This window comes from Trematomus bernacchii, unplaced genomic scaffold, assembly GCF_902827165.1.
Source record: "Trematomus bernacchii unplaced genomic scaffold, fTreBer1.1, whole genome shotgun sequence".
In the NCBI taxonomy this organism is placed as follows: Eukaryota; Metazoa; Chordata; class Actinopteri; order Perciformes; family Nototheniidae; genus Trematomus; species Trematomus bernacchii.
Genome location: NW_022987899.1, coordinates 3524101 through 3544873, shown reverse-complemented (window position 1 = coordinate 3544873; position 20773 = coordinate 3524101). Strand labels below are relative to the sequence as shown.

Here is a 20773-nt window from a genome sequence, read left to right as displayed (position 1 = left end):
ATGTAATCCGTTACCATTAAAAAAAAAAGTAATCTAATCTAAATTTCACATTATTTACAGTTCCTTTTTGTATCCTGATTAGGTAATCCCATTACATGTAATCCAGTACTCCCCAAGCCTGTTAATGACACAAAAATGTATAGTGAAGATAAATAGTTGATTCTTATCATCATGTATCATTCCAACATCTGATAACTCTCATCTGCAGTCTGTAATTTGAGTGACGCGTGTTGTCAAGCTGTGATTACGCATGCCAGATCCAATGTGGTTACCTTGACTAAGTCTTGCGCAAACAGCCAACGTGTTCACTCGTAAACACGTTACTCTGATTGGTTAAAATGCATTAATCTACATTGCAAGTGGAGGCAGTGACGTCTTGAGGTCACATCTCCATGAATACTGCAGAGAATTTTACTCTGAAATCCCTCAAGAACCTGTTATTAACGTGCCCGTAACACGCCCACTGACACACTGACAATGTATGATAATAGATTCTTCTTAATCTCACCTTGTTTCCATGTACACCTCATGCCTGCAGCCACAAAATACCCAAAGTGCTCCGCCACTCCTTCGGTGCACTTGACTGCACTTTGAACCCGGCGCCTTATAGTTTAATACAAAACACCCCCGCCTGTTTCACATTTATCTTTCTCTAACTCCCTCTTCACCTTTAAAAAAAAAAAGGGGTCATGAACAGGAGAACAGAGGATAAATCTTAGTGGAAATAGCAGCTGGGAGTCAGATATCATGTCATCTCTGACCTTGAAGACAGAAAGAGGGGAGACGGGGAAAGACGAGTGGCAGTAGTGAGTAAAGTACAAACCATGTGCTTCAGCTACACAAGCAGATCAGCAGAATATATGATTAGTTTTCCTAATAACAGATTTTTGGGATATCGCTGCGATGTTTGGAGCTGTGAAAAGCTGCTGGCTGTATGAGAGTACCCGGTCAGCTTTAAGAAAACGCATCATCAATTTTAAATAACTCTCTCTGCCAAAACTGGACAACGGGATCCACACTTCAAGTTTATGGTGCATTAAATAATAATGAAATGTCGTTTCAATTTGACTCATGTCAATTTCATTTATGTAGTCACAAGGTACTAGATATTTGTAGTTTGTCTTTCTCTATTTGTATTTTCACTTTTGATATGTAAATATATTGTTATCAAAGTGTTTGACATTCTTCCAAATATCATTATATGTGGACTCCAGCACCAGGATGTTTAGTAACACACCATAAAGGCATAGAAAGCCGGCCAGACTTACAATCTGTCCCAGATGCAAATATAAGACATTATTTATAGACTGTTTTACTGAATCTAATTTGGTAAAAATGTACAAATACTCCCAAACAACAGTCTGTTTTCGATTGGCAGTGAAAACAGATTGTCTGTCTGTGAGCTCAGACCTCAGCCCTCTCACTCTGTATCCTCATCGCGTGTGGCTGCAAGGTCACAGGGCTAGACAGCCAGCTACACACACACACACACACACACACACACACACACACACACACACACACACACACACACACACACACACACACACACACACATACACACACCACACACACACACACAAAAACACATTAACTGATCATGCCGCCACAGAGGGGATTAGGCTGGGAAGCCGACAGAGTTAGGAGGGTTAGGGTAAAGTCTGTTTGTGTGTGTATTTGTGTGTTTGTGTGTGTGTGTGTGTGTGTGTGTGTATTTGTGTGTGTGTGTTTGTGTGTGCTTCATACTGTCATGGCACGCAGAATTAGAATCAAAACTGATTTCCAATTTACTTTCTGAAGAGCGAGGCAGCAGCTGCGCATGAAAGAAGAGGTGATTTCAAAAACATAGCAGCACACATGCACGCATCTTTTTTAGAAGAAAAAAAACCCTCAATGACTTACGGAAATCTGCTGTAAAATGAATAATGGCGTTTTATAAGCCAAATGACTTGTGAGATAGCATTCTTGAACTTCGGCTGATCCCATTTGAGGACTTCATTGTTAGGCTTCCTCCACATGGAGATTCATGCGTAGGAGTGGAGAAAAGCTGTTGTATGGATTTGGAATCTTCCTCAAGTACTTTTCCGATGACACTTGAAATTGTTAAAGCATACTCAGGGTGTTAAAGAGGCCCTATTATGCCTGTATTTCCTCCGAGGGGAGTTTCTCTCCCACACTCCCCCACCTGCCGGAAACGCCTCCATTGGACTCCTTTGTTAACTTCTGTAACATAGTGATATCACTTGTTACTTGAACACTCACGCTCCTATTAGCACTCCAACACATTGTATGTGATATAGGCTTAGGGGCGGGACATCTCTAAGCAGTTGACAAATCACAATAGACCCTACCAGCTAACCAATCAGAGCAGACTGGGCTCTGGTTTCAGACAGAGGGTGAAAAGAGGTGCTGCAGTACAAGCAGTATGTGAAAAATAAAGAGCTTTTTGAACATTAAAGCATGGAGACATGTCACAGCAGAGTAACAAAATACTGATCCTGTACATGAGCATAATATGTCCTCTTTAATATGATACTCCTACCTGCCTGAATGTGAAAATGGCGGTACAATTAATGTGAACAACATGAAGCAAAGGAGGAAAGGACTATTGTATTTTCAGCTGTCTCACCTATCTGTATCGTAATTGAACTAACTTGAAGAGTGATCATGCCGTGCACTTTGTGTCTCCAGGGAGCAGAGGAGACAGAGTGAGGAGCAGCTGTCCCGTGAGAAACACTCTGAGAGCCTGCACCGGGACAAACTACTCAGGTATCTCGTGAGAAATTCCCATCCCTTCCCTTATCCAACTTTCCCACAATCTCTGTTCTTATCCCACTCATTGTCCTCCACGTCGTCAACTTCCTCTGCTCCACTTCTCCTTCCTCCCAGAGAGAGGCGGGATATTAGTGTCAGCTGAGATCTGCTCTTGGATCATTTGAGGAGATCTTAGGCTCCGTAAAGTGCCAGTGACACAGCAGAGAGTCTCGTGTGAGGCCGGCGCAACAGATGGAAGCACTCCTTAGCTGGCGTGGACTCATGTTTCTCACACACACACACACACACACACACACACACACACACACACACACACACACACACTCATCTGTGCACATACTGTAGATATACAGAGGCACTTCTTTTGGAGAGCACCAGACCAACACACACCCACAGACGGACATCTACACACACACCGCCTCTCATCTTTCCGTGCAGCCGTTAGATGTTATGGGGTGTGTGTTTTTGTTACATGGTATCTGCTGGTTTTCTTTTTCTAAGCCACTGGCAGCCTGGTGTGTGCAATTATACTGTCGATTTGTTTCCCTTCCCACACAGCAGTCTCTGATCTCACCCTTTTGGCTGCTATACATTGCAACATATGATAGCACTCCGCGGGGTGGGAGGCTATTTCAGTAGGGAAGGGGGAGATTGGGAGAAGAGAGCTCAAAGAAAATGTAATGGGAGACACAAAATGCACCAAATTGTCCAAAGATTGGAGACTATGGGATGCTAAAGACAATGTTAATCTGCTCAACACGGTTCGGTTTCTGCAGAGAAATCAATAAGTACCTGCTATCTTTGTAGATGCTGCTTTTATGCTGAAAGGTTTGTGAATCTCTCCATGTTTTGAAATGGCTTTTTGTGAATGTCTCTGGAGCTTTTCCTCATTTTCCAGCGTAAGAAACAACACAATGCCTTTTTTTGTATTTGTTCAAACTTCATGGCAATTTAATGGCCAACTTTTCCTTAGAGCAGAGGTGGAGAGCAACTAAGGCCTGTGTCCATATAGCGTCTTTTTCTGTTAAAAAAAGCGATATGCAAACAACATATCACCGCTGTTAAACACAGAATAGTATGGAATTTATCATCTGTTTGTGCTACTATATATTATTTATTTTACATATTTTTCACTATGATCATCAACCAGAAGATTCTTGCTCTCACACTTTGTCTGAATGCGCTTCACCGCTCTGCCTGTAAGTCTTAGAGCAAGGAGGACAAAAGTCACACACTCTCTTCAAGCTTTTCATCCAATGTCTACAGTGACGTCACCGGCGTTTTTCTGAGAAGTTGAAATACTTCAACTCGGAACGGCATGCACTGTTTTCTCATTGGACTCAATTGAAAAAGGCACTATGTAGACCAGGGCTATTCAATTAGTTTGGAATGGGGGCCGGTTGATGAAAATGATCCAAAGCAAGGGGCCGGGAAAAAGATAGCTTGAAATATGAGCAATCATATTAAGACCTTCAGATACAGTTAATACTACAACAGCATAGTGGAGTGCATATATTGTGTTTAATTCAATCAAACAATATAGCCCCAAGGCCTTTATAGATCTAAATGGCAAGTTCAGAACTCAGTAGGCCTACATGTGAAGCAGATTTAACCATCAACATCATTTCATTTGATTTAGGTGAAATGATCTAATCATTCACGCAGAGATGCAATCAATGACAGGAGTTGTCACTACAGTAGCTAGTAGGTGGGTTCGAAACCCGAGCCCGCAGAAGTTAGAAGTTTTCAGGCAATGTCTTCCCCTCTATCTCTCAATTGAACACCCTCTCTGGAATAAAGGCACTCTGGCCCAAAAACAAATATTAAAAAAATATATATTAAAAAAAAAAAAAAAAAGTAGATTACTTTTTAACATTATACTCAAAGGGCCAGTAAATATCACTCCGGGGCCGGATTTGGCCCGCGGGCCGCCAATTGAATAGCCCTTATGTAGACTAAGGGAGGTTAGATAGTTTACTTTTACTCCAGTACATACACACCTTTGGTTAGAAAATTCAGATTCAGAATAAAACATGCACATGTCTTTTTATTGGTTAAGATAGCACAGAGCTTATTTTCTGCAATATACTCAAATCCAATGGGGTTTCCAGGAAGCCTTTACAATGTTTACTTACCTTAAAAAATAGGTCATCACTGCACCACTCTGTTCTCTCTTATGAAACAAACTATGATGCTAACACTCCCCTTGTTGTTAGTATGTGTACTTGCAGGTGTTATGTTTTTGTCAAAACATGCACACACTGTATACAGATACAAATTGGAAACTTTTCCTTATGGGATATCACCGTATGGACAGTAGCAGTGTGTGTTTGAGCTCATCTTCTGCATCTTTTCTAACAGGTTAAAAGAGGAGTTGGAGGAGAAACACGAGATGTGGTTGTCGTGCCAACAAAGGTATGACACCATGCAGGAGCAGCTGTCGTCATGGCAGCAGAGAGAGGCACAGATGAGGAGGAAGTACCGCGCAGCTGAAGAGGAAGTGACGCGACTGAGAGAAACCCTGGAGAAGACCCAGGAGGAAACGAGGGAGCTGAGGAGAGACAGGTTAGGAATTTTTACATCTAAATTCTTCCCCAAATCAAGCTACCTATTTTGTTAAGACTTATTTTATTTATCTTAATAGGATTCTTTACCTATAACTCTAAACTAAAATGGCACTCCAACCTCCACTCAGGCTAATGGTGCATTCACATGCTCCTTCGATGGTCCAATTTCTCGTTTTCTGAAGTTGTTCAGACTTCAATGTGTTAATGAGAATAAATCCCTAATGTGGACATATCATAACTTCTACAAAGATAGAATGCTGTATTTTTGTTCCAACTCTAAAACTGTGAGGCAGCCTTAGTGATTTGTTTTTCCTAACAGTGACACCACCAGCACAGACTAGTGGCTGTACTGAGTCTCTGGTCAGGAAATAGACTGTTTAGTTCTGTTAATGTTAAATATTTACAAGTCTTTTGTGTCTGAGAGGACACGGGGTGAGTGCAGGCAGGAATTCTGTGAATGTGTTCTCGACAGTGCTGAAGCAGAGAGCCTGTGTCTCTCTGAGAGCAGAGGGAGTGGATCTAATGGAGCTGGGAGCGCTGCCCAGGCTTTATGTGAGGTGTCTCCCTGTGTGGCCGGATCACACTGCTTAACCCTTAGATGCATAAGTGGGTCTTTTTTGACCCGGTGAGGTGGTTTTCTTAGAGTATCTTTGTAATTACATTTTTTTATCATTTCATATTACATCACAAGTGCCACCTCTCAGGAAGATTATTTTACACAGCAAGATCTGATACCTGTCAGTATAATAATAATAATAATACATTATATTTTTATAGGGCTTTTCAAGGACGCTTTACAATATAAGGGAAGGTTAGGGTGGGGGGTATAGGACTATCAAACTTGATCAACCGGCATGGATTGATGGGGGGTGGGCTATGAGTAGACAAGAGGAGAAGAGAGGAGTTTTGAAAAGGGACTGGAATACTGTGAGGGTCTCAGAATAGCGGAGATCTTTGCATCAATATGTTCAAAACGTTTTTTTTCAAAATCTAAAAAAAAAATCTAAAATTATAAAAATTGAGAAAAATTAAATATAAAATATTTCTAGTGTGAACCAAAATATAATACTAAATATTATACAAGTGATTTTTCTTAACCAAAATGACAAAAATGGCATAAAAACACATTATTCTAATACGGGTCCTTTTTGACCCACTTATGGAAGAGTGTAGTCACTCGTGCATCTAAGGGTTAAAAGCCTCACATTTACGGGTGTTTATCCATGTTATTACTTTATTCTGTTATATTTTTTTTTACTACTTGTGTCCAGTGGTATTCAGATCCTTTACTTGAGAAAAGTACTAATACACTGTACAAATCTTACTTAGGAAAAAATATCCTAAAGTCCAGGCAAGAACGTCGTTGTGTGCAGTTGTATTCAGATGATTCAATATCAAACAGTACAATGACACGGTTTTTCCCCCGATGCCTTTTCTGTGGCCTGTGGTTCAAAAACATTTGCCCGTTCTGGTGCTCCAATCCCACCTCCACCTGTCTCCAATACATACCTTAATACATACCTTAATCACCCAGTTCCCACAACTGCCTTCAGCATTAAGAATTACTTTAATTAACTAAAATAAATTACACTAAACAATGAATAATTTACTATAAACAAAACGGCAAGAAAATAAATGTTAAATTATCCAAAAACAATTATTATTATTATTCATCATAGGGTTGGCCTCACATAGGAAATGTTTTTTACCATTACTTTATTGTCTTGTACAGTCTATCTCACCATCTGTTGTAATTACTTCCTTGTTGGCGAGGACAAAAAAAAGCAATGAAATCAAAGTCGGTTTATTATGTCGAACTATCTTTTAATATACTGTCAAAAAAAAAATGTATGAGCCATTTAACTCCCAACAAATTGCAGAAGTATAAGGTAATCCTCAAATATTTAAATGCGAAGACTTCACTGAAAATGAAAGCTTGTCCCTCGAGGCTGAAATATTTTTTCCAGTTGAATTCATTTTGTGAATAAATGTCAAAAGCTTGGTTGAACACAAAGAGACACAGAGGCATGTCTGTCCTCAGATGAACTGGGCTTAGTGGCTGGAGGGCTAACGGTCATTGTGTGTGTGTTTCTGTAGTAAGGAGACCTGATTGTCCTGTCAGTGTTCTTTTTCCACCTCGCTGCACATTATCCCTCTTAGTACACGCTACTTGAACCAATAAGTGGACTCACAATATTGATTTTAAACGATTTTGTTTTGATAGTGTGTATTTCTTGTCCGTCTTCTTCTGTTGTTCCGGTTAGTGTTTACTTCCTGTCTGTCTTCTTCTCTTAATTTATCTGACGTCCAGCTCTCTGTCTTTTAACCTCTTTCCTTCTTTCCTTTACTGGGGACAGTTTAGCCAACATGAGTCCAACGTTTCCTGCTCTTCACAAATATAAAAATAAATATTAAAAAAGTATTCCACTGTGTTTTCTGATGGAGGAAAACTAATATTTGTTGTCAACAGACGACATTAAATTGTCCGGACTTCATTCTGTGGATTGATACGACTGCACATAGATCAGAGCGTCCTCCTTAGCAACAGTCTGCTAGCGAAAAATGTGCAGACCACAGAATGTCCAAATCGACCAATCAGAATCGAGTATTCAACTAAACTGTGTAATAAAGACAAGGAGGAGTATAACTAGAAGCATGAAATGAAGGAGAAAAGAAGGGAGGAGGCTGAGGGAGAGGGTGGGAGTCAGGGTGGGGAGGGGAGGATGGAGATCGTGACTGTGGTCGCCGCGGTTACTTCACACACTGTCTGTCTCTTGCGTGCAGCCTGAGTTGAAGGGGCGCACACGATCTACACACACACACACACACACACACACACACACACACACACACACACACACACACACACACACACACGAAAGATGACAGCTTACACTCAGCTGTGGAAAGTGACTAGGTACAGTTACTCAAGTATTGTACTTAAGTACTTTTTTGACATATTTGTACTTTACTTAAGTTCTTCCTTTTAAAGCTATACTTCATACTTCTACTTCTGATCTTGTAATGGAGTATTTAAAGTTCAAATAGTATCTGTTTTTACTTACTCTAACACTGCTTCAGTGGTTTCAGTTTAACTGACACAAAGTCAAAGACAGGCAGACAGCAGAGAGAGTGAGAGTGGAGAGAGTAAAAGATTTAAAAGTCAAGAGAGGTCAGGAGTATCTGTGCGGTTTCTCATCCATCTGTTAAATACGAGAGGACTTGTTTCAAGTGGTCTTCAGGCAGCAGAGGAATGTGACAGGAATTATGATCTCTCTTCTGTCCCAATGCAGAGAAGTGGTTTAACACCGAGGCTTAACCAGGAGTAACAGATTACATCTAACTGTATTATCAGGATACAAAAAAAAGTTAACTGTATTCCCTTACAGTTACTTCAAAAAAAATCTGATAACTTTTACAGTCATACAAATGTGGACTACTTGCAGGATTACAATGTGAGTAAAAAAGAGCATATTGTATTTGTTGTAAAAGGATCAGATGTTATTTCTTCTCTGTAAACTGTACTGTTCTGTAGGATAATACTTTAAGTGTGTATCAATACACCTACTGCCTGAATCTGCTTCATGGTTTTCACTTTCTTTGGTTCATTTGTTCTGTTTTTAATTCAGTAGGTGAACCTATATGTTCATAAAATAGTGTGTGTGAGCTTAACTGTGTGTATTAAACTTAAATGGAGCATTTTCTGTCAGCTCAGATTGTATTTCTGCTTTTTTAAACTGTAGTATGTGCTCATGTGTTGAAAGGCAGGTTTTCCTATGAATAAAATCTTTGAGCAGAGGACACATTTTTTATCCTAAATATCTTGTTTTTTTCTTTTCTAAGGTCACATTGTTTCATTGTGTCATTATACACTTCAGTAAAAATCATCTTATTAATATTTATTTTCTCTTGGATTTATTTGAATTGCATTTCCTATTGAGGTAATCCAAAAGTAACTCAGTACTCAGATTAGGTTACATTCTTTTACAGGTAACTAGTAATTGTAACAGATTACATTTTAAAGTAAGACTCCCTACCCTGGAAAATATTATTTCATCATTGTCTGGGTCTCTTTTATTTGTATTGTGTCCGTTTTTATTCACTTGTCATAAATGTCCATTTGCTGTAAATTCACATTTTAACAAGGCAGTCAGTTCCTGTTTTGAAAGCGTGGGTGAAAATTCTTGACTTTGACATTTTAATCCTCTTTCCAGAGTTATATTATTAAAATCTGTGTTATATATTAGATGACGTCAGCTGATCTTTATTAACACACAATAACTATTTGAAATTAGGTTTCGCTGTATTATTTGGAGTAAAGTCAGCTTTCATTGAGGAGATAGTATCAGCATAAAGTCAAAAAATGGAATGTGCCTTATGATGAGGAAGCAGCCACACACACACACACACACACACACACACACACACACACACACACACACACACACACACACACACACACACACACACACACACACACACACACACACACACACACACACACACACACACACACACACACACACACACACACACACACACACACACACACACACAACACACTAGCCTGTCCTTAAAAGCAGCCTGGCGTGTGAGTGAATGAGAGAGTGCTCCCAGATTCCTCCCTGTAATCCCCCCAGACCTCCTTCTGAGGGCTGAATTTGCACGCTCATGCTCCCCGGGGGGTCACACACTCGCACACATGCCAACACACACACACACAGACACACAAAAAAGTTAAATTTAAACTTCTACCTTTGCAGAGTTCTACTTTTTTTTAATAATCGCAGAGACAGAATTATTTCTGACAAGCACTCGTGCATCAGCAGTTTATATATTCAGCTTTAGAAAAACATCAAATCCTCACTTTATTTGATTTCTTACCACCGAACTGCAAAACCCATAAAGTGCTTGAGCTTTAGAAATAAAAACAAAAACATAGTAATGTCCTGAACTGACCCGAGTGTGTGTGTTCTTCTCATTCCTCATTTAATTAATTAATTAATGACTAATGACTAATTTATTAATTTATTTAATTTATTTAATTTATTTAATTTATTTAATTTAATTAATTTAATTTATTTTATTTATTTATTTTATTTTATTTATTTTATTTATTTTATTTATTTTATTTATTTTATTTATTTATTTATTTATTTATTTTATTTATTTTATTTATTTTATTTATTTTATTTATTTTATTTATTTTATTTATTTTATTATTTTATTTATTTTATTTATTTTATTTATTTTATTTATTTTATTTATTTTATTTATTTTATTTATTTTATTTATTTTATTTTTAAAAGTCCGGTAGCTGCCCCGGGGCTGTTCATAACCCTGTCGCTGCCTGTGTGGTGGCGCTGTCCAGTGCTGAAAGTGACACCCCTGTCACCTCGTAGGCCCCGATCGCTGCGGAGACTCTGGTGAATGTTGAGTCTCATTTGGCACGCTTGCCTGATGCGCAGCGTGCAGATGTATTGGAGCTGATCGTGAAGTGGAGCGCCCTGTGTCGTACCGCTCCGGGAAATTCAATCCCCACCAGCGGGTGTGTTCCACCATCGAAAAGGAAGCACTCAAGGTTCAAGGTTCTTTATTGTCAATCTGACATAGCTACAGAGTAATTATGCAGTTGAAAATCTTATGTCACAGGCTTCTCCAACAATGCAACATAATAACATAACATAATAACAATAAGAGCATGAGCAATACAAAAATAATAATAGTTATAAAAATGAAATAAGTTATGATGTGGAATAGTGCAGTATGAGTCTATATACAAGTTATTGGAATGATATATATATATTAGGTATTAGATACATACTACTGAGTAGCAGATGAATGTTTGATGTTGTTTCAACAGTTCAATTTTTTAACAGTCTCACTGCCCGCGGGAAGAAAACTGTCTCCGAATCTTCTTGTCCTTGCCAGGATGCTGCGGTAACGTCTGCCAGACGGCAACAGAAAGAACAGTTTGTGGCTGGGGTGATGGGGGTCTTTGATAATCCGTAGTGATTTCTTCCTGAGCCGCTGGGAGTACAGGTCCTCCATGGATGGCAGCTCCGTCCTGGTGATGTGCTGTGCAGTTTTCACCACCCTCTGTAAAGCCTTACGATCGAGGTCGGTGCAGCTGCCGTACCAGGCCGTCATGCTGCCAGTGAGGATACTCTCTATCGTGCACCTGTAGAAGTTGCAGAGTATCCTGGAATCCATTTTGAACCTCCTCAACCTGCGGAGGAAGAAGAGCCGCTGTCGAGCTTTCTTGGTGATGGTGGTGGTGTGAAGAGACCATGTCAGGTCCTCACTGGCTATGGTTCTGGCTTTAAACCACTTTGAGGTGTCACTGTTCTTACCAATCACAGCCCCCTTGTGTTTTTTTTTGGTTTTTGCAGAGGGTGCGTGACACAAGTCAAGGATTGATGTGGTGGAGTATTTTTTATGCATTGTCGCAGTGGTTGCGAGTGTTTTTTTTTGTGTGTGATTTGACTGGTATTTGCCTGTTCGATGTGTGGTCTGAGTGGTATGTGAAGACAAGCATAGTCGTGAGCGCGTCTGTCAACTGAGTTGATTGTTGTGATTGTTTTGGTTTAAAAAAAAAAAAAAAAATCACTTGGGGGTGTTGTCTGTTGTCTTCTCTGTCTCTCTGCTGCGCAGGTACACCTGGTCCGCCCCTGGCTCCGCCTCCCCCATCAGGTTTATTCCTATTCAATTGTATTTTAAGTATCTTATGTCTATTTTTTTGGTAGTAGATTTGTCTATTGAAGAATATTTTTTACTTATTCAGAATTTGTATATTATATATTCTTTAGGTACTCTTGATATACAGTATATCCAAACTGTTGATATGTATATATTTTATTTGTATTTTATTACATGTTTAACTCATGTGTTATACCTGTTAACTCTCCACTTCTGTGATGAAAGTGAATATAATCTCATCTGACCCGAAAACATCCCTAAAGAAGAGCAGCGTGCCACATAACTATTACACACAGCATCTTTCAGACATGTTTTCTCTCTGGTGGATAGTTTCATAATGCTTGTTTAACAGCAACAGCCTTTTTTTTATCTCCTCTGACTCCATGTAAATGAGCTGCAGGAGTCTTAGGATCTTGGCATCAAACTTGCAACTCTTGGGGAGCGTTCATGCATGGCTGTGTGTGTGTGTGTGTGTGTGTGTGTGTGTGTGTGTGTGTGTGTGTGTGTGTGTGTGTGTGTGTGTGTGTGTGTGTGTGTGTGTGTGTGTGTGTGTGTGTGTGTGTGTGTGTGTGTGTGTGTGTGTGTGTGTGTGTGTGTGTGTGTGTGTGTGTGTGTGTGTGTGTGTGTGTGTGTGTGTGTGTGTGTGTGTGTCGGCTGATGTGATTAGCCAGAGCCAGTGGAGTGAATAATATTGTGTCTGCCGTGACTAGGAAGAGAAGGAATGTAGGTGCTGCTCTTTATAATACTGCAGATCATCCTCTCTACCATCAGATACACACACACACACACACACACAGTTCACAATTTTTCCGTTACTTGACTTTATTACCTCAATATCAAATGCAATGCAGATGAACACAAGAGAAAATAAATATCTATAAGATGTTCTTTAATTAAGTGTATAATGTAAGACAGCAGAGCAATGAGATATTAGAAAAGAAGAAACTGAGATATTTAGGATAGAACATTTCCATATTATATTAGGCTAGGACTATGTAGGTTGGTATTTATATGTTGTGCCTCTACTGTGACATGTTCACATGCTTTTATGTTCAAAAAGGTCTTTCTTTTTCTCATCGAGAAATGTTGCTCTGTCTGTATTGAATTGTTGTGTGCATACGCCTACATATATTCATTGAGATCTCCTTCAAAATAATGTATTTTTCACCAACTCTTACTGTATAAATATAAATAGTAAACGTAGTTCCTTAACTTGTCTCTGGCAGGATTAGGCTGCTTCAAATCTTATCAGCTGGACCAGCTGCTGATATTAGACAAAGATAGACAAATCAATGAAATTCACCCTTTCTCCGAATCTCAACTCCATCTTTCTGTTTCCTGAGGATATGTTTTTCCCCTTCCTCTTTCCCCAGAGACTGTTAAAAAAATTATTTATGCAACCTGACATGCTGAGAGGATCATCAAAAAGGAAAAAGCATGTGTAAATATTATCAGAGCCTCTCACATCGTGACAGATTAAGATGTGATGTTGGCTTACTTACTTATTCAACTGCAGAAAGTGCTGCTTGGTAAAAATGCTTAATGTAATTGTGTGTGTGTGTGTGTGTGTGTGTGTGTGTGTGTGTGTGTGTGTGTGTGTGTGTGTGTGTGTGTGTGTGTGTGTGTGTGTGTGTGTGTGTGTGTGTGTGTGTGTGTGTGTGTGTGTGTGTGTGTGTGTGTGTGTGTGTGTGTGTGTGTGTGTGTGTGTGTGTGTGTGTGTGTGTGTGTGTGAGCCTTTTACACTTATTTTACCCGCTGAATGTGAATACTCATATCTCATGCCATGTCACTGCATGTTATCTTTTTGTTAAAGATGTGTTCAAGCCTTTTTTTTTTAGCACATATGGATTTGTTGTGGTTTTTTTGTGCATTTCCTCCAGAAGCTAAAGCAGCCAATGTGTGTGAACATGTGATCTGATCTCATATGGGCATCTTAAGGCATTCACACTGGAGCAGTAATGGTTTTAGGAACAGATGGAAGGAAGACTGTTGACAGCTGCTGAATCACGTCGGGGAATTAGTTTTTTGGTCCTTGGGCAGTTACTATTAAAACATGGTTTCACATCTTGCTCTTTACGTGTGTGTGTGTGTGTGTGTGTGTGTGTGTGTGTGTGTGTGTGTGTGTGTGTGTGTGTGTGTGTGTGTGTGTGTGTGTGTGTGTGTGTGTGTGTGTGTGTGTGTGTGTGTGTGTGTGTGTGTGTGTGTGTGTGTGTGTGTTGTGTGTGTGTGTGTGTGTGTGTGTGTGTGTGTGTGTGTGTGTGTGTGTGTGTGTGTGTGTGTGTGTGTGTGTGTGTGTGTGTGTGTGTGTGTGTGTGTGGTGTGTGTGTGTGTGTGTGTGTGTGTTTACAGGGAGATGTTGATAAAGTCCCATAGCACAGTCCTGACCAAGATGGAGGAAGACTGCAGACAACAAATAAAGTCAGGGGTAAATCATCACCAACACTTGTAATGTAATGTGGAATCAACATGGATGCCTAAAAGAATGTATGATCATGTATATATAGCAATTGGTTCATATCTGTATTTTGTTCCTCTACTGCACATGTGTCAAACTCAAGGCACGGGGGCCAAATCAGGCCCTTGGTGGATTTAATTTCGGCCCGCAGGATAATTTGTAATTACTATTAGATCTGGCCCGCCGGTATATTGCACGCACACCTTCACTCAATCATGAGGGTCTCCTCCGCTCAGAGCCTGACCCCAAACATTGATGACCTTGCACCCAAGATGAGATGCCAAGTATCTGGCTTGAACTAGCATCACAGAGCGCGAGTGTTCCATAGTGAACACCACAAAAAGCAGAATAGGGCCTCTTTAGGGCCTCTTTAAAAAGTGAATTTCGTAGGCCTTCAGGTGAAATTCCTAGTTGGTAACTATTTTTATGATTGCGAGCAGTCTTTTTTTTATCTAACTGTAATGAATACAGTTACTTTTTTCTCTAAATCCTGATAACGTTATACGTAATCCTGTGTCATGTAATCTGTTACTCCCCAAGCCTGAATTAAACACTGGAAACACACACTCAAGTTAGCAACCAGACTTATCTCCACACTTTGTTTCGGTCTGGCCGATGGCAGGCTTATACACACAGTTTACATCCTGGGAGTCGGATTAGTATCTGCCCAAAAAAGAAATTGCCTGCTAATTTTAATTTTGTCCAACATTACAGGAATGGTACTCAGTGCAACTGAATCATCTAAAAGATAATACGACCCAGACATCCTTATAATTAACTAAAGCTTTCACCAGAGTTACTAGATGTTGCTTTAAATGGTCTATAGATGTAATGTTGTTTTAATTATTTTTGATGAGCTAAAACAAATCAAAACATTGCTCATAGCCACTTTGGGTGTGTTAGCGTGTGACTGTCAGACATTTAGTTCCAGTCTGTTGGAGTAAATAGGACGGCATCCAAGTCATTGTCACAGTTCAGAGGAGTTTAACAGGGAGGATCCCAACACACACACACACACACACACACACACACACACACACACACACACACACACACACACAATGTGGAGAAGATTATGAGGCTCCACCAGTCTGTTTGACAGCAGATAAAGTAAACACGCACACATACACACTAAACCAATCTGTGTTTTATTAGGCAAACAGGGTTAAATGTCTCTTGTCTGCCTGTCTGGCTTCATAGTGACTTACTGTAGTTAAGTGTCACAACAAAAAGACAAAAAACGAACAATAAAACAAATGATGAAACTTTCGGTACTAACTAAAAAATGTTAGTTGTTCCGGTTTAGTGCTAGCTGATTGTAACACTGAATATTATTTGGGATCATTCACAGCTACACTGTGCCAATGGATTGGCCTTACAGTAACACATCCATCCTTTGTTAGTGGCTGGAAGGATGAAATATGAAGATTGCCCAAGATCTCATAGGAGGACCTTTTTTATAACTCTGCAGTGTCTCTGCTATGACAAAACTATACAAGTACACACTAACTATAACAAGCTTGCTAGTGAATGTCAGTTATCTATCCAACAAGCTGGCTAGCGAACATTAACTAGCTATCAAACTAGCTAGCTATCGTTAGCTATTTACTTAACCAGCTAGCTAGCTAACGTTAGCTTTCTACTTTAAAAGCTAGCTAATGTTCGCCAAATATCTAATTACTTAGCAACCTATCCAACAAGCAAAGAGAATGAGTTGAATACAACATCTTTGAACATAGTTAAGAAGAATATTTTTTATCTTTTGGAATCAAAACCAATCATAACAAATATTACAAAATAACTTCTACAGGTGCAACTAACTTTTTAACTTTTTTTTTTGTGACTTTTCCAATATTTATTATCTCACTGAAGTAAAAGTACCAAAGTATTGGCGTCACAATATACATTAAGTACCAAAAGTAATTGTTATGCTTAATGTCCCATTTCAGAATAATATATATAAGATTATTGGATTATGATTATTGATGCATTCATTTTTTTTATTGTGGACACAACAAGGTTAGGAATCTGTGATACTAGTGCGGCTAAATGATCACTTCATTATATGGTTCTCTTAAACTCAGGCCTAAAAGTCTGTTTGAGAACTGTATTTCAGTTGACATGTACTTCGTCTTAACCATTGACCAAATGATGCTGCAAAAACACATTTAAACCCAGAAATTCATCACAGAATCCATTTATGGTCACAGTGAAAGAGAAAATGTAACATAACATTACAGAGAATTATGTTCAGCTTTTTATTGTTATCCTGACCCCATATGTCAACCCAGTCTCACGGCATTTCGTGTTATAGTCACGAAATTAATTTAATCTATTGATTCGTGTTCACCAACACGATTTTCGCAATTTTTTCGTGTCACACAGAACGATTTTAAAAGCAATGTATTTCTATTGGTAGTATGTTTCGTGCCTGCAACACGTCTTTTTGTCCGGTCGGGTCTTGGAATACCAGAAGCTTTGTGGTTCATAAAAACATGTTCTTACTCAATATCTTACCCTAACCCCTAGATTCCACCGGGTCCGTCTGCGCCGCGTTGCGGTTTTGGTCCGGCCTCCTCCGGCGTCATACCCTACCAGGCGCGTTTCAGAAGCATTTCAGAAGCGGAGCGTCTTGCCTGCCGGCTCGCAGTTTTTGTTGATTTGGGCATATTTCCTGGACAGGCTACTTTGTACAGACAAAGTTAATAATAACTGTAATATTCCAGTTATAAACGACATGAATCAAAGATGTGTTGCTGTATTTTAGTGGTAAAAAAATGCATTCATCATAATAATTATTCTATATATATATAATTTACACAGTGCCTGTAAACCGGAGGAGAACGCTGGCATTTCTCCTCCTACTTGAAAGACTACGGAGGGATAGGGTCTGCAAAATGAGTTTGTGTGTGTGTATATATCTATATATATATGCTATATATGCTCTGAAAGTTCCACTTCCTGCCTGCCCGACCTTACGTTACGGCTGCGCCGCGACAAAAATAGGATTCGATCCTAATTTTAGAGGAGCCCTGCGCCGAGCCGCTTCTGGGACGCTTCTGAGCCGTAACGCGCCGCGTGTGGTGGAATAGCACCCATTGACTAGAGTGGCCGCGATCGCCGTGAGCACCGCGGCGCAGCCGTAACGCGCCCGTAACGCGCCCGTAACGCACCCGTAACGCGCCACAGACGGACCCGGTGGAATCTAGGGGTAAGCCTAACCCTATCCCTTTTATTTTAAATTGTATAATGTCTGAGTTTCTTTGCCGTCCGCGAGGAAAAGAAATGGGGCAAAGAGCCTCAGAATACTGAAATCTGTATTTTTTGTCATCTTTTTTTCCTTCTAATTTGTTATTATTTGGTGCAGGCACGAAACATACTACCAATAGAAATACATTGCCTCTAAAATTGTTCTGTGTCAGAATATTGAAATCTGTATTTTTTTAAATCTGTTTTTCCTTCTAATTTGTTATTATTTACATTGCTTTTAAAATCGTTCTGTGTGACACGAAAAAAATGGCGAAATCGTGTTGGTGAACACGAATCAATAGATTAATTTCGTGACTATAACACGAAATGCCGTGAGACTGTGTTGCATATTGTGCCAAATGTACTTTAAATGCCACATGCCAGATGAACCGGCTTGGGAAGTAGTGGATTATGTAACGGGATTACGTAATACAATAAAAGGTATCTGTATTCCCTTAAAGTTACATAAAAAAATCGGATTACTGTTACGTCTCTTGAAATTGGGAATTACTTGCAGGACCCCCAACCCTGCAGTTGAGCACAAACACGCTAACATACACTACACATTGAAAACTGATGTATGCACATTGTTCCCACACACGTCCATATGGGTTATTGTTCGTTATGGGCTTCCTGGCTTATATACCCATGGACAGGAAGTGGTGACTTTTTAAATACAAATGGCAGCTGTGTACATACATACGCACACTCTCACACACTAACGGATACACACAGACAAACCATCCAAGCTCCTCACACGTAAACTCAACCCAGCAAAGAGGAAGTGGTGTTTTCTCATTTCATCCAACACACGCAATTCTCTCAAACTGTAACCATCGCTCACACACGCACATGCTGAAATATGCACTTTTTCACATGCCAATCCTCTGACACCCACAACCGCTGTCTTGTCACACATAATTGCACACACAGATAAACACACACACCCTCAATGATCCTATGGCACTGAGGCTCAGTCTGATGTTCCAAAAACAAAGGTAGCCTTGGCCAAGCTGGACTAAAAATATGTCACATGCAACATCAGCCCCATTCTTTCAACAGCCAAATCTGGAGTTTTATGTCCCTGACAATTCAATTTCTGACTGCTGGGGTGCGATGACAAGGCCAATCACACACAGCTGTCCTTTTCACAATGTGAGAAAGCTTTGCACAACCACAGTCCTCTCATATATAGTATCAAAGGGTGAAGACATTCTTTCTCTATAGAGCTCGAACCAGCAATATTAACGCAACATGGAACAACAACTTAGAGGCTCGAGCACATGTGTCAAACTCAAGGCCCGGGGGCCAAATCAGGCCCTTGGTGGATTTAATTTCGGCCCGCAGGATAATTTTTAATTACTATTAGATCTGGCCCGCCGGTATATTGCACGCACACCTTCACTCAATCCTGAGGGTTTTCTCAGCTCAGAGCCTGACCCCAAACATTGATGAACTTGCACCCAAGATGAGATGCCAAGTATCTGGCTTGAACTAGCATCACAGAGCAGCAACCTGAGTTTAATGGATGTTTCCTTTTGCACTTTCTTTCTTGCGACAACAGGGCATGTTTGTTTTTTCTTCGAGGGAAATTGTTTTTTTGAAGCTGTTGTTGGCCTGAGGAGAAATGTAATCATAAGAAATGAAGCTGCAGATAGAGCCATAAGAAATGAATGCAACTGATTATTTAATGTTTAATGTTGTTTTTATAGGCAATAATTTAAGCTTTGTTAGTTCCAGGTTTAATATGTGCAATAAGTTCATTTCAATAAGTTTTGCAATAAACATTGAACCAGTCCGGCCCTCGACTAGTACCCATTTTTTAATTTTGGCCCACTGTGTATTTTAGTTTGACACCCCTGGGCTAGAGCCTGAAATGTAAGATATTTAAAGAAGCGTACTTTTTTTTTAAAGAGTAAGATTACAATGCCAAATATGTAAAACGTTTTCTTGAGACACATTTCAAGTGTTTTTGTACCAAGCAGTTTTAAGGGGTTTGTGGGAGGGAAAACCCCATGTCATAGTAGAAGCACAAAATACAAATGTGAACCTGAAAATGAGCATTAGATGTCATTTTTTAATGATGGACTGAGAGATTAGCTATAGTTTCATTAGAGACTCGTTTTACTCTGTGTTGTGAGACTCGTGAAGTGTTGTAATGCACATGCTTCATATTATATCGGGTTTTTTTTAAAGTCACAATCCTGCTAATAAGGGATTACAGTTAAAACATTTTGTCTCCTGAGTATGTAATCCATTACTCTCCTTTATGTATTTTATATGGCCTTGTCATTACATAGTGATATTTTAGAGTGATATGTCCTTTGTCTTTGTCTTTGTAGCTGGCTGCAGCCCTAGAAGACCAGAAGACCCAGAATGCATTGCACCTGAAGGAGCAGATGAAGGAGTTTCTGAGGGACGCGCAGTTGGAGCTGACCATTGAGAGGGAGAAGAACCAACTGCTGCTCCGACAGCACCAGCGGGACAACACACAGCTGCATCAAAAGGTGCATGTTCATTATTACTGAAAATATAAATGACAACTGAACACAACACAATGAGTTATATATTATTATTTATTTATATATATTTTTCCATGCCCTCCTCACCAGATCTCCTGTCATACCCCCCTTTCTATTTTAAATCTTCATGACCGTTTTTTAAAAAGTAATCAGACGAGATGACATGAAGATAAATGTGGTTGCAGAGATTTGGACAGACCATGTGCGTCACTCAGTTTATTGATTCTTTTTGTGCTTTTCACTTTATTGTCCTCCCTTCTGCTTTTGTAGCTTCACTTCCCTCTGTGTGAAGTCTCTCTGCTTTCCAGGAATTTATGCCGAGGACTTTCCACTTTATTTCTGCATGCGATGCTACTGTCTTTTTTATCTAATTATGCATACATGCCATTTATTCCCTTAAATGCCTTCTGCATCATTGGAAACACTATGATAAATCACTACTGCTACTCCTGCTGCCTCTGTGTGTACTGAGGGGATAAAGAAGGAGAGGAAAGACAGAGGGACAG

The 20773-nt window shown here is 39.7% G+C and overlaps 1 protein-coding gene across 1 annotated transcript in view; it reads left to right on the top strand.

Moving 5' to 3' along the window:
- The window catches only part of lekr1 (leucine, glutamate and lysine rich 1), an 89854-nt gene that overhangs the window by 58435 nt on the left and 10646 nt on the right, over positions 1–20773 (top strand). Inside the window, exons 7-10 of the mRNA XM_034114615.1 lie at positions 2692–2769; positions 5137–5340; positions 14391–14466; positions 20088–20252. Coding sequence (XP_033970506.1) covers positions 2692–2769; positions 5137–5340; positions 14391–14466; positions 20088–20252 — 523 coding nt within the window. The remainder of the gene's footprint in view (positions 1–2691; positions 2770–5136; positions 5341–14390; positions 14467–20087; positions 20253–20773) is intronic.